Raw genomic sequence first — 14,850 nt, 5'->3', positions numbered from 1 at the left:
AACTGTCTGAACCGTCCCCTGCTCAAGCCTGTTCACAGAATATGACATTAATGGAGATTGGTTCATTGCATTGTAAACTCAGTGTAAACTCATTCTTGCTTCATTTTCCAGTTGCCTTTGGAAATCTCATTGGCACCTAGTAAAATAAAGGTGGTTTTTGCTCTCAGAGGAGGGGACTGCTGGATGCATTAGTTTTACAAGCCTGTCACTATTCATTTGTCATTCCCTTGTGCACTGACTCTAAATGCAAACGCTGTGCCTAATAGTGTTTCAGACAACATGCTTTATTGCAACCAGTACTCATACCTTAGTTTTTCAAAATGGCATGTCAATTGTTACTCTACCTTAAGAATCTAATTCAGTTTAACTTGAACACATTGTTGATTAGTAGTGCGAAATAAAGCAAACAAATTAAGGTGTCACATAGGAAATAATTAAAAGCCAATAGAGTGGTGCACTGCAGGGATGACGTATTTACCCGGAAGTAAGCTGCGCATGGGTTCCCCTGGCAAAAAAGCAATGGGATTTCTGCATAGAATTTTGGAAAATAGATCGAAATAAAGTCTGTGGAAATTGAACCTATTTGATAAACACGTTTTGTTCAGCCGGATAATCTCGACATGTCTACCCTACTTTTTAAATGTTTGAATCGTAAATCGAATCGCCAGAAGCAAAATGCTAGCGTTATGCTATAAATGAACTACAGCCGAGTACAGCAGGGTCGCACGACTTCAACGTCACGCCAACTTAAGATCGATATTAAAAAATACAGATTCAAGTTGAAGCATTTGTTATACCAGTTTGCAGGAGGCAGGCACTTGCTTTAAATCAGAACAGGGGAAAACCAACTTAGCGGGAGTGTTTATGTGTTAGGCGTAATGACGTACAACGTCCTCGACAACTTCTGTACTCCTATTCAGCCACTTGTTAACAACCATCGTTTTTCAGACACGTAAACTCTTCAAAAATCACCAGTGTGGTCACTGCTGATGTATTTAATGTCGTAGAACAAAACGTGATCCGTCTCTTGGCTTAAATGCTAAGTCACTTCTGGGTTTTAGGACTCGTCACTGCACCACTCTATTTGCCAAAAGCTGTGCTTGTTGCCTGGTGAAGGCACCTGCAGAAGGCTGCTTCCTTTCAGCTTCCTTTTAGCGAGGGCCCACCCCGTGCCGATCACGGCCCCACATCGGTAGGGGCGTCCGAAAATTAGGTGCTACATCTGTATGTTTTCAGCATTAACAAAGCAGTAATATTTAAAACTAATATTCACATTATTCTTAACTTTTTGGCCAGAAAAGCAGAACAATCTAAATAATGCAATGTTACAAATGTAATAGACAGTGTCAATTATTGGGTTTTTATCCAGTTTTAAGCAATATTCATACTGTGCAACACCTTTTTTAACCGGATAAAGTATTTTATTCCTTGGATGTCTGGATTTTAAGTTATGAGAGAAACAGTCTGAGCAAATGTCCGCCTCAACGGTTTTAATCACTTAGTCCAGAGGAGACCTCTGCGTATTGCTCATCTTCCAACAAAAACTTCTTGAATATACCTCACTCCTACAGTATATCTGCCAAACCTTTTTGGGGAACTGATTTATTCAACATGAAACTGCTTAATTCTGCGATTTCATCAGACAGTGTAGGCTTTGTATTTTGAAAGGAGGCGACTTTTGCTTTTTTTGGGTAACTTTTATTTAGGAGGCCTTCATTTTCAAATAATTCGGCTACCAGGAAACCCGGAACAATGACGGAATCCTTACATCCATGATCCCAGACTACTTCAGCCGAACTACATCTTGTGTTATTATTTTGATTGAGAGATATTGTGCATTTAGCTATACTAATTATATTTCATACCAAGAGATGCAAACATCAGAGAAAGACACAAGCTGTACATATTTTATTGCAACGTAATAGTAACATAACAGGTTTTAATACATTATATTACAAATATCTTATGTACAAACGCAATGTGTTGCATCTATTGACATCAACAAACCACTATTTTATACAGTAAATACAGTGCTTGATTCATACAAGCAAATTGGTGGATACCTGTTCAAACAATTCAAGATTTTAAAACAAGTGAACAAGAACTTTGAAGCGAGTGTACCTCCACAAATTCAGGTGGAGTTGATTTGTGTTATTCATTATATTAGATGCATAAGCAGACCATTGATAAAGTCAGGTATTGCTATCAACAGTTTTTATTTGTACGAAAAGTAAATGGCACTGTTTTTATAGTACATGTATTTGCAATAAACAATACTGGCCAGAATATCGACTCTGTATAACAAGTCAATAAATGTAACTGTTCCTATAAATAACACATTTGAAAAATGTATTTTGAATGAAATTAAAGTCACTGGATACGTTTCCTGTGTCAACCTCATTTGCTTGTACTGCAAAAAACAACTTTTAGTATACATACAATATATATCGAGGGTTCCTATCTCAAGCTGAATTATTGTAATCTATTCATGTCAATTAAGGTTTGTGGTGTTTTAGTCACTAAGATCTAATGAGAGCACTGTCCAATAAGCAGTTTTAATTCAGTTTGAATAAAAAACAGCGCACAATCTCCTGAGCAACAAACGCTTCTTAAAAGAGAAATGGTACAAACGGAATAACATTGCAACACAAATTATACATCATCCTGATGTTTTCATATATTGCACTTTCAACATCATCTGTTTCTTTGTAGTGTGGTGTGCTGCCCATCCTTTAAACCAAAAAGATACAAGTTGTAGGGATTTTAGGAGCTGTTTTGTTTTAGTGAAAGATACAGTACAGTATGTGTGCTCATTAGATGCTTAGTGGAAGGTGTTTGGGTTTGGACGGATCATCATGACCACTTTCTTTAGTGAATAGGCTCCTCCTCTGAACTCGGCCCAATAGACTCCATCTTGGTAGCGGCTGCGGTAGTGTCCCCCTCTGTACCAAACTCCATTCAAATTGGAATGGGCACAAGAGTTGTACCACCAGCCTCCCTTTTGGTAGTGGGCGCAATTGCCTAGAAACATAGGGAAAAAAATAACAGAACTGTCAGGCTGCGTGCATAAACAAATGATGCATTTAACACATTTTAATCCTTTATTTTAAGCTGCCAGTGTGTCCAGTTTCATTAGTTATTTGTACCTGTATATGCATCATGGTCTCTATCCAGTGTTGTGAACTGTTTGCCGTTATGCCAAGTGAGGGAATCTCCAGCGTTGCCATGATAACGGCCCACCCTGAGCTTGTAGAAGTCGGCCTCAGGCTCCACTCTGAAGCTGGCGTACTCTGCAAACGTCTTCCTGCCGGACCAGTCCTCCAGCGTGACCAGCAGTTTGTAGTTGGCCTGGTTAGTCAGCCAGTATATGTTCTCCAGACCCAGCCAGTACTCACCATCAATATTGCCAAAGCCTTGCTGTGAAGTGCAGAGATAAGAATAACACCATCAGATAGATTAGGAAATCCTTTCTGAACGCTCTTTGAAAAGCTTAGTTTGGATGTCATGAGGATATTTCAGGGTCGCTGCCCATGTTCTGGAGTAAGAGATTAGTTATTTTACTGGGTTGTTTATCGTCAAGGAACATTATTATAAATGGTCCTTCTGAGTCAAGTTTATAGCTAGCATCGGGTGTCCAGTCTTTCACTGTTATTTTGTTATTGGAAGCAGCAGGAAATAGTGTTTATGATATGAAGTCTGACATACTGGATCTTGCCTCATTGCTTTGCTCTAACTCTTGTCATAATGTCAGTGGGTGTGTGGTATCCCCTGCCCTGCACATGCTTTGAATTATGGAAACACACCTTCTGATGAGTGTACAAACACATCTTCAGATCTCATGTGGTTTAAAGGTTGTCATAAGAGTTTTGGAAAGTTCTCAATTGTTGCACTTAGCTGAGATTCAATCAGGACCCTCATGGCCAACAAACACATGTTAACCAGTGAACTGCTTCCCCCTGTGTGAGGGTTTTATCTGGTACCTTGTGATTCATATCCAGAAAATAAGGTTATTTTTCCAGAACATCAAGAATGCTGACACAGCCAACTAAGGTGACATTCAAGTCCATTTTGCTTTACTGTGAACTCATTCACAAAGACCAACTGATGTTGCTGGAAATAATGAGTCATGGCTGTGGTGGCAGTGACTGATGCGTTTACCACATTAGACACTTTGAGAGCTCAACAATTACCTATTCATTACTGGTTCACATCTGGTTAGTGGCAAAGCGACCTACATATGCTACCTGCTTCCCTCCAAACTATGAGGTTCTTGATTTGGTGTGAGGTTTTCGCACCTTGTATGTCTCCCAGTTCCTGAAAAAGTTGACGGAGCCGTCCACCCTCCGCTGGATCACAGTCCAGCCACCTGGGTCGTGTCTCTGGTCGCACCACACCTGCATAAGCCGATTGGCATTCTCTGGCTTCACCAGGCACATGCCGCTGGCTGTGTGGCCGTCGTCCAGAGCCTGCAGACAATCCTTAAAGGGCCCTAAATAAAAAGATTACAACAAGACATGTTAAGACTGCAAATCCAGTCAGTTACTACTGTTTCATTAAAGTTAAGAAAAGGAAATGCAGGGAAAGCCATAGTGACACAAAGGGGTTTTATAGTCTGTCATAGGGAATCCCATTTGTCAGCAGAGGCTCTTTTAACAGTGGAATTGACTTTGGCTGCTCCTCTCAAAAGGGAAATGGCTGCCGTCTTTGCAGCCAAAAGAAACACTGGCATGAGGGCAAAGGGAATACTGACTACTGAATGTTGAAACACTTGCTAAAACGTTTAATCATAAGTGATGCAGTGCAAGATTATTATTATTTTACTTTTCACTTAGTTTTTGTACTTTATAATACTCAGACACATCATTTTTGTTGGACGAGTGCGTATTACGGTTTCAAATCATGTTTTGAACGGAGGATTTCCTGGATTTAAATTACTTATGACAGCTTGTAAATCCTTTTCCTAATCTCCATTTTTCTGCCAGAAGTTTCTTTCAAGTTTGCGTTAAGGTGTTTCAAGTAACAGGATTGCATCTTGGCTACAACATAATATGAAGATATATTTCTTAAAGAACTGTCAAAGAATAATATTATTCACATGTATCTAGAATCAGCCTGTGCTCTGCTGCAGAACAATAATCCACGCTACAAATACCTTTTTTTTTTATTGGACTTTACAGGTCAAGTCAGTTAAATCTAATTTCCCTGTGCCATTATGATTTTACCCTGAAAACCAGACCTAGTTGATATGGAAAAACACTTATGGTACAACTGGCTCCCCTGCTTCAATTGGCTGTGAAAGTGTTTAAGTTCTCAAGATGTTACACTTGTCTGGTTTGCCAACTGGCATGGATTACAGAGTCTTTAAATACAATGGAAATAAATGAAAAGAGACTAGGGGGTCACACAAAGGTGCAGAGATGAGGGAAGGGGTGCATCAACAGTTTGCAAGAGATAAAGGAAGAGGAGGTATATGAAAAAAAGAAACAAAGCAAATCATTTATAATATGTCAAAAGGTCCCGCTAAACTGAGATGCCAAACAAAGGAATCGTAAAAAAGTTCCCACAATGTGAAAAAGTAACAGTTTCAAGCCTGCTTTTGGTTTTTATTAAATCACTGTGCACGTTATCTGTCTCTCTGCCATCCATTTGCTCTCAGGAATGTCTGTTGAGCAGATACAAGCCAGAGAGCTGCCCTGCCCTGCCCTGCTCTGTTCTGCCTGATAAAGTCTGCAGCCTTGGTGGAACATATGACTGTTTCTACCCGGGTGCAACTGGAAAAAATGACATCATTGACTCTCAGTAGCCTATCTCTTTCTGTTCATACTTAACCCCCCTCCCATATTTAGTTCACTCTTCATCCCTAGCTCTTTCAGGTCTCTCTCTTTCTCCCTCTATTCCTGCATTGTTTCGTGTCAAGGGTTTATGTAACTATTCGGGGTGTTAGTTGCATGGCTAAGGGCAGGAAATGACATGCCTCCGTTTAAAGATTCAATACAAAGGCTACCGTTCACATACAGCCTTTTGAATGGCAAGCATAGCTCAAAATGTCAATGGAAAAAGCTCCCACTAGTCAAGTTGGGAAAGTTTCTTTTCTTTTTTCCACCATTTTAAAACTGCAGTCTCAACTAAAAAGGAACAACAACAGACTATTCAGTGCAAATTATACCGCAAAACAACCTTCACATACATTTTAAAGCTTTATTGTCCACTAATATGTGTTCAAGTGTCCCACGGGCTTGGATCCAGCTATCCATTTAGACACATGTATTTAACCTGCTAATATGCTCTGTGTTTTTGCGTGGGTTGAATTGTGGCAATTAGATGATATGCATCTCAAAAGACTTCAGACAACAGCGTTCCTGTTCTCACTAAGAGCCCTTTGCCCTGGGAATGTGTGGGATGTATTTAAATTTGCTGAAATGAATGGAAGAATGGATACTTGGTCTTGTCTTGTGATTAATGATTAATACGTTCAGAACACCATTATCCCAGACACACAATACCTTGTTTGTTTTCACAGTTTGTGGTGGCAACTGGTGTGTTTGTTGAGAACACCAATAGAACTTTGACATGAAGTGTCTTCATTTCAAAGTTAATATTAGACTTACCAGAGGGCTTGTCAGTGGTGGATGGGCTGTGTGTGCCAGTGGGCATTGTTGGAAGAACCGGTTGAGATTTTTGGTCACTCTGGATCTCGTTACTGATTGGTTTGCTAATTCGTGGTACAACAGGTGGCTGGTAAGGCTTGTTTAGAGGTGGTGATGGTTGAGGTGGCTGAGACCGTGGCTGGGGGACGGGCACGTGACGAGGGGGAGGGCGAGTCTGGCACTGCTCCTCCAACAGGGCAATAAGAGTTGATTGGTTGTTGGCCAAAGAAGCCAAATGTTGGTACTTGTGCTCGAGATCTTTGTATCGACCGGTGAGCTGTGACATCTCGGAGGTTTGGTTCAGGATCTTGTTTTCCATCTGAGCCAATTCAAGAGCATTGTCTCTCTTCCTGATGATCTCATGGAGCAGCTGCATGTACAGCTGAGTGACTCTGGAGTTCATGTTTCGGCTCTCCTTCCTCAGAAGCTTTACCTCATTGACAATACCTCCGTCAACCTCTACCAATTGCTGCAGGGTCTCAATCTGCCTCTTCTGTTTCTGCAGCTCCACATTCAGCAGCTCTAACTCCTGTTTGTTGACTCGATTTTCCAACATGGTCTCCGGCTCCTTGGAGTTGACACAGATGGCTCCGGTCACTTTCTGCTGAGGCACAATGAAAGTGTAGGAGCACTTGTCCTGTGGCTGCTCAACTGGAGCCCGCTTGCTCCTTCCAGTATACAGAAACTCTCTCTCTAAATCATCCTCACTACTCTGAAACTCTTGGGTCTTGCCCCTGCCATTCTTGGTGTCTGACGGACTTCCCTGAGTTTCCTGGGCACCACATGCTAGTCCATAAACAAGAAGGAGCCCCAGCAGGACCATTGAAGGGGGCTCCATGGATCCAACTCACCAAAACCTAAGGAGAATGGGGAAACAAAGGTTAGACTGTTAAGAAAAAAGATTTCTTGCTAGTTTGCAAGCAAAAGACTGTATGAACATTCTGGAAATGTTTCCGTTATTAGAATTTAAAGCCTTCAGAATTTGGCTACATGCTGATTTTAGAGCGTCAATGGGGTCCTTCACAGCAAGGCTGATTGGGACCAGAAGAAGGCTGCCCATCAGGTTTCACTGGTCCCATACTTCATTACCTGCCAGGAGCTGACAGGCACAGAAGCCCTAAGCACACACACCTCAACATAGAAAGGGCTGGAGGTCATTATAGCTCCAAAAATATGGGCTACCGAAAAAGATTAGATCTGAAAGAGAAACCCTCACTTGCCCCGCTGAGCGCTCCAGTGACTGCTATAACTTTCCATGACAGGAAACACATTATTTCATGTGTAATATATAAATCAACCTTATGGTTGTTACACTGTAAGCGTCACTTCTGGCATAAAACACACACTGCTGTTTTCCCCATGGCTTTTAAGTGTTATTCATTGAATACATCTGGTCTTGATTTCAGTATGTTTAAATCAGTTTTCCACTATCAAGAGTATACAGTACATGTTGTTTGAAAGTTACTAATCACCCCACTGCTTCTAAGAAAAACATTTCTTTTGTCAAATGATGTGCTGATCTCTTCATTCAGTTGCATTGCTGTTAGAGAGGAGTGTGTTTAGCTTAGTTTGTTGGCTCAGATTGTCTTTGGGCAACTGCCACTGCTTGTCGTTGACACGCAGAAATGCTCCTATCTGCTCCCTTCTGCAGGCCAGGACATCTTTGCTTATGGAACATTTGAGACACTACAAGATGAGGCTATTCATGGAACTATTTCTAAATATTGATCGTGTTGCATCAGGCCTGTCTGTAGCCTTTTCCAAAAGAGGGAAATAAATTGTGTTAAGACCTTGAAAGGCAATCCTATTCAATTCATCCCCCTTGAACATTTGTGTTTCTGTTTTAGCTGTACTACAAGACCAATATCTTGCCTTACTATTCAATACTATTACTTATCTGTCACAGTATTTATTTCTGATCAAAGATTATTCTCTCAAACGATGTTACCTACATAGCTCAAAGTTAATGTGTCTGAGATACTTAACGTTTACCCACAGAATGCAAAGTATAGACATTTTTATTAGAAAAATAAGTGCAGGGAGGTTTTTGTAGATGATGTGGGGTTATTACGGGATGCCACTGAGTCCCGAGGAGAATGTAACTCCTGTGTAAGGATAACAAGGCCTTGAACTCCTGGGGCACCTTAATGAAAGCTGCTGCATATTGGATTACAGAGGGGTCCTGTGGAACACCTCCCTAGAGTCAGAAGGGGCCTGTCTAATATTCACTCACATTGGTTTGGTTTTGAAGATCCACGTCAGGAGGGCCAGTCTTAAACATTTGTTATGGCCTATCTCAGTGTGAAAGATAATCTACCATATAATCATCAGAACAAATTTGGGAAGAGAGCAGAAATGTTTTCGTCTTGTTAATCCGGGCGTGCTGCCAGCCCATTAGGTTGGAGACCTGGAGAAGAGAAATGCAGCGCTCACCAAGAACATGAACCTTGGCTCAGTCGACCCTTTTGGCTTTATCTGTCTAGAGCAGAATGTGTAAACACTTTACCTTACCGGGAAAAAACGTGCCTTTGCCTTTTTAATATTGTAGTTTATCTCACAAAATAAAATCACCTTCAGTACAGAACAACATTCAGTCCCATTCTCCCATGGATCTGGTTACAAAACTTACCTAAAAGTAGTCCTCAGTTGAAAAATGACTGATACGATTAATTAGAAAGTGCAGATTCTGTTTTAAATGTACCATTTAACTTTCTTAGTAAGTCTTTAATACTGATCATAGTAACAAAGACCAGCTCAGCAAATACTTATTGGTTCAGAAATTGATCTGTCATAAATAATTTTCGCACTACACAGAGAGATCAATGTCATTTAAATGATCTTCAAGACCTCACAGAATGCCTAATAATAGCTGACAAGTAAGCCCATACTAAGATAAAAGAGTAGTCTAGAGCCTGTCCCTTGTAATGTGCTGATGACTGTATTTGGCTAGTGGCTCCTGCGGTTTCTCCCCCTGGAACATGAGCTCTGTCTCTGAGAAATGCCGTGTGATTTGCCCCCGCTGAGGAAGAGTCCCATGTTGGACGTCGTTAGCCCGGAATCTCCCGCTCTAGGCTTCACTACACTTCAAAGCTGAGGGGAAAATATCTGCAGCTTGTGATGAAATGTGTGTTTATGGGCAAGTGATTGAATGAGGCATGTGCGTGTTTGCTTCTTCCGATAATGTGTGTTTTTAAAAAAACAAGACTCGCTGGGATCAGTGTCCCAGGGACCTGAGAGAGTCCCTTCAGCCCCGGCAGACAGCCTGTTATTAACTCATCCCCAGACAGCCACAGGGAACAACAGAAAGCCTCCTCCTCCTTTTTCACTGATAACAGCCCCCACAGCTCATCATTGTGCTAACATCACTTCATTTTAACAAGCTGCCATTGATTGGCAAATGGCTGCAATGATTAACTGGTGTTGAGAAGTTCCATATATGTTCACTCTCAGGGCCTGACGACACATGAGAGTAGTGTCCAGTGCAAAACCACTCTGTGTGATTTGATTGGCAGCCCCTATTGGAAGATTTCTTCAAGTCTGCTTCACACCAAAATGTTTTTTTTTTACTGTCGTCAGGCGGTCAGTCTGTGTTTACATGACTCCTCCTTCTAGATTTGACTCTCTGTTAAATCAAGTGTGATAGGCGAGTGCATCGCGTAGGTCAGTGTGTCTCTGACCAGCACTTTTTGTTCATGCTCAGCACATATTAATTAGAAGGTGGGCAGCCTCGCTCAGACTGGCTGATGTCTCTCACCCCAGCCCCTCTAATTTCAGCGTGAGCATGGAATTCCTCACATTCTTCGTCACCTCATTAGAGTGAGCTGCCATACACACATGGAAAGTCAATGGTGGTGGCAGACGGAGAGCTAGACCCTTTACACTCAGGACCATTACTCCCCTTATCCCCTCCGTACCTGTAAGACATACATCAACTGACCCAATTCATTCCCAGTGTCCTACTTTCTGTGTGAATTCCTCATAATCACTTCATCATCCACATTGGGAAATCACAATTCAACCACAACGCACCTGATTTGTCAGTAGCCGAAAAGCATCGGACACTTTGCTCTGCATGATCAAATTAGCCTAAACAACTGGCAGTCTCCGGTATAACACCCAATATGTGTTTGGATCAGAGTCAAATCCAATTTGCTCATGGTAATCTGCACTATTACATTACCTTGAGGGTGATTTAATTCTTTCCTCAAGCATGTAATCCTTGTAAGCGTGTAACATGACATTTTGAACATGATTAAGCTCAACCACCATCGCATCAGTTAGGTAATGGACAGTATTTATTTAGATTCCCCACAGAGCAGAAAGACTTGATGTTTTTTGTTCAAATTTTAGATTTCGTTCTGTGTCTCACGCTGCTTGGTGCCTTCTTCCGTACCTCACTTGTGGTCTTAGTCAGACAGGGAGGCAGGGGGTCTCTTGGATTGTTTCGATAAGTTCCAGCATTGTACCTCAAAGCCCCCTTATCCAAACACTACCCTGGCAACAGAAACAAAGACGGGATTCAGCTGCCTGCTTCCCTGTCCTCCTGAGCCCAGGGGAACATCCTGAATACTGCCTGACAGTCTGCTTATTCTGTTTTTCTTAAACAAGTGAATGGTGCCGTTTGAATTCTAGATACATCTCATGCATCATACAAGACTCCTGCATCCTCTACACACCCTCTTCATTGCCAATGCCTTTATAGTATCCCTTTATGGTCCTGTGTTTTGACAAGCTGAGTGTTTTTTCAGTAGCGAAGAAGCACTTAGCCTAGAGAGCCCGCTCTCCAGCATCCCCCTGCGCTGAGTTAACCCCCCTCCACCAAGTCTATCAGTAGGTCATCATCAGAAAGTAGAAATACCCTTTGGCACCAAACAGTGAGTCAGATAGCAGATACTGCATGCAACTGCTGAATTTAAGATCAAACAAAAATCATTATGCAGAGTGCAGCAGCTTAAGAGTGAACAGTCAAAGTCTGACTTCTATCAACTTAACAGAATAATTGCTTCATCATTGTGTTACAAATCTCATCAAGCTCATTGATTCTGATCTCACTGACAACATCAAGAACGGTCATCATTTGCTCTGAAAATGTATCAATGCAGTAATACAAGTAATGTCAGACTTAATGCAATTTACATGTCCTTGTTTAAGCAATAAATACAATTACTGTATAAATATTGTAAAGGTTGCACATTGCTTACGAGATAACTGTAGAGTATGGATGGGGCTGCCTCAGTTGCCTTGCCCTCCTGGCAGCGCTGATTGAAGTTTCTCCTGGTAGAAAGTCATCCCAAGTGTGAAAGCACCCTGCGTCCTACTCTCCGCCTTTCTGCACTCTGCCTGTGTGGTTACTCACTCTCCGTCACCTCTGTCCATTCCAGCCGTGGAGGGCAGTGTTGTTGTAAAGCCTATTATTAAAACACCGTCATTAGCTCAACTGAAGGTTAACTTGCCAGGAACCCTTCAGCAAACATTGAGCAGATTGTTCCAAAATCCACTTGAAAAAGTTGGAGCACTTTCAAAAGACAACTTTAGTTGGCTGGTGGAGGTAGTTTCCTGATAAATGGTGAGAGTCCAGGGCAGGTTGTGTACTGCCTGTGGCCCGTTAGTAGAAGACTGTCACTTTCCTGTGGGCTGAATCCATCACTTCTGCCTCACGGCTCTAAGAGGCTGTCTCTCTCAACTGCACCTCTCTCTCCTGCTCCCTCCGTGGTGCTTTTAAATGATGAAAAATCCGCTTGCAGTGTTTCACCAGGCAGACAAATTGAGCTCAGAGCCTCCCCCTCTCCCTTAAAAATGAACACATTCTTGTTTAAAGCAACAGCCTCCTTTCTTCACCCCTCCTCCTCCCCATGGCACAAAAGAGATCCACAAGCATGCACAACGACCCACACACACACACACACACACACACACACACACACACACACACACACACACACACACACACACACACACACACACACACACACACACACACACACACACACACACACACACACACACACATATACACACATATACACACACACACTACTCAGATTTCCAACCCCCTGCCCCCTGGCCGCTGGTTTTACCACTACCACTATTTCTGGCTTGGGCAGCATGGTTATTGTGGTGGTGGACAGCCACGCTGTTACACTGATCAGATCTCAATTGGCCATGAATGACAGCTTCCCCCGAGAGATATGGGAAGCGGCTGGCGGATAGGAAGCAGATCCAGGTGTTTTGACCTACGCAGGCCAGGGTCTGGGTGTGTGACTGCTGTTGTGGTTTATAGCCTGGAGGTGAGATATCTGAAAAGGGCTGGAGTCTGGACATGTGTGCAAAGCAGCACACTTGAACGAAATCTTGCAAGGGGATAACTACGTAATGACTTTGAGAGCAGAACCGTGCTTACTTGTCCACGTGTTGGTAGACTAAAGGATATGAAACACGTTGTCATGTCTGAAAGTGGACAGTCCTGCCAATTCTCAATACATTTCTCAAGCATAAACCTGGATTTGGAAACGGTTGCCTTGGCTGTCGTTTGTTGTTTTTGTGAAGTCTTCAATAACCTCTAAAAAGTTTATGGCAAGCCAATAATGTTGTCATTTGGTTTCCTGTTTCTGCTTTGATAATTATAATGCAATCGTTTTCTCTTCAGTAGAAGCTTTGGAGTAGTATTTTCCCAAAAGCCTCTTTTACACTTTCCTAGCAGCTACTAAGATGATTTCTTAATCTGGTATTAACTACTTTGTCAGCTATTTAATTTTTTATTGTCCGAAACCCATATGGGCAGCTATGTTCATCAGTTATGGTGTTGTTTTCGCCCCTGAGCTGCTGCAGTGTTTTATTGTAGCTTTGTGTTAAATAAAATGTCTATGTTTGTCTGTGGAGTCCATTTTACAATGCATTAGATGTGTGATTCTCGCCTTTGGAGTATAAACTTTAAATGTATTACAGATGCTGACTAACTTGTATGTGTTCCAACTACAAACTCTGAAAGTGTTTTGATGCATATAAATTGGAAAGATAGGGGAAATAAATAACAATGAATGAGACATTTGTGTGTAAAAGCTCAACAAATACAATTAAGTGCAGAACATTAGTCAATAGAATAAACCAGTTATTATGAATTTATTCTTCACATTTGTTTTCTACCATGTGTGCAACTCTTCAGGTTCTCCCTCTCGTATACCATAAGTGTACGATCAGCGTTTCCATTGTGTTGTTTTATATTTCCATTTACCATTCGCTTTAAGCCTATAGATTTATATACTGGCCTCAGTGCATCTCTGAAATCGGGCTGTTGTAGATTTTGCATTCATGTGTTTTCTATCAAGGATTGTCATAAAACAGGCAAACTGCAGCTTTGGGGAAATGTTCCCATGCACTATTAACCAAATGCTGTAAGACTGGAAAAGCTATTTGCAATAGGTAGCATTTAACCTTTGTGAAGTCAGTTGCTGTAACATCCTCAGGGCAAAATTGAGTAGCAAGTTGAACAAAATGTAAACTACAAAGATGCAACCATTTAAAGTGGAAGCAACAGCTTAATGTTATTTTAAAGAATAAACTATTTATGGAAGGGCTATCCTTGGCACTAATGAGGTTCTTCATCCTCATCAGTGGTAAGCATAGTCCTTCCTTGTGTATATTACAAAAAGGATTACATCAGTTTCACATTCAGGTATAATTTCCTTGATTGATCATGTGTGGTGCAGTGTTTAAAGGCAGATGGCCATTGATTTATTCCACTGTAGATTCAGTTTTTAAATGAATGGAAGCATTTAAATGTTTCCCCTGATGACACAGTGAAAATGTACAACTGGCTTTATGAGACAAAGTTCCTGGCAGAAGAGGTTGGACTAGCAGGAGGAAGACAAATTCATTTCCTAAAGTCCAAGAAGCCAGAAGGACCAGTCACACGTGATTCAACTTTGTCTTTCATGCATCACACGTTAAACTGAACTGGTACTATTAAATTGTTTACTCATCTTTTTTCTTTCCTTCTACTAAATGACAACCGCAGCTGAGTTTGCGGCTAACTGGTGAATGGCGGACTGACTCAGCGGCTGGGAAGCTGAGCTGCTTTTCAATGTTGAGTGAATCGTTGGATCTCTTCCAAAACCACGGTGTTGGTTGGTGCAGTGATTAGTTCTCTTTCCATCACTAATCCTCGGCAGGTGGAGGAACAACGGATCATACAAATGTCAGGGGG

At 41.6% G+C, this 14,850-nt stretch overlaps 1 protein-coding gene across 1 annotated transcript; it reads right to left on the bottom strand.

The window, feature by feature from the left end:
* Positions 1-1,893: 1,893 nt before the first annotated feature.
* On the bottom strand, positions 1,894-12,389 carry angptl2b (angiopoietin-like 2b). Its single transcript, XM_079695342.1, has 5 exons — positions 11,849-12,389; positions 6,609-7,504; positions 4,296-4,489; positions 3,147-3,417; positions 1,894-3,021 (listed from the first exon to the last, which is right to left on the bottom strand). Exons 2-5 carry the CDS (start codon positions 7,483-7,485, stop codon positions 2,822-2,824), a joined length of 1,542 nt encoding a protein of 513 aa, XP_079551468.1. The 5' UTR covers positions 7,486-7,504; positions 11,849-12,389; the 3' UTR covers positions 1,894-2,821.
* Between the last annotated feature and the right edge of the window lie 2,461 nt (positions 12,390-14,850).

Source organism: Notothenia rossii, assembly GCF_949606895.1.
Source record: "Notothenia rossii genome assembly, contig: scaffold_357, whole genome shotgun sequence".
In the NCBI taxonomy this organism is placed as follows: Eukaryota; Metazoa; Chordata; class Actinopteri; order Perciformes; family Nototheniidae; genus Notothenia; species Notothenia rossii.
The sequence above is the reverse complement of the archived record's forward strand: the minus strand, read 5'-3'. Positions and strand labels throughout refer to the sequence as shown.

Bases quoted from the DNA above. Each gene is read 5' to 3' on its own strand.
- angptl2b (XM_079695342.1), bottom strand. From the start codon at position 7,485: ATGGAGCCCCCTTCAATGGTCCTGCTGGGGCTCCTTCTTGTTTATGGA. The intron at 4,490-6,608 runs GTAAGTCTAATA...CTTTTTATTTAG, and splicing joins CACCACTGACAAGCCCTCTG to GGCCCTTTAAGGATTGTCTG. The intron at 3,022-3,146 runs GTACAAATAACT...CTATGTTTCTAG, and splicing joins AGACCATGATGCATATACAG to GCAATTGCGCCCACTACCAA.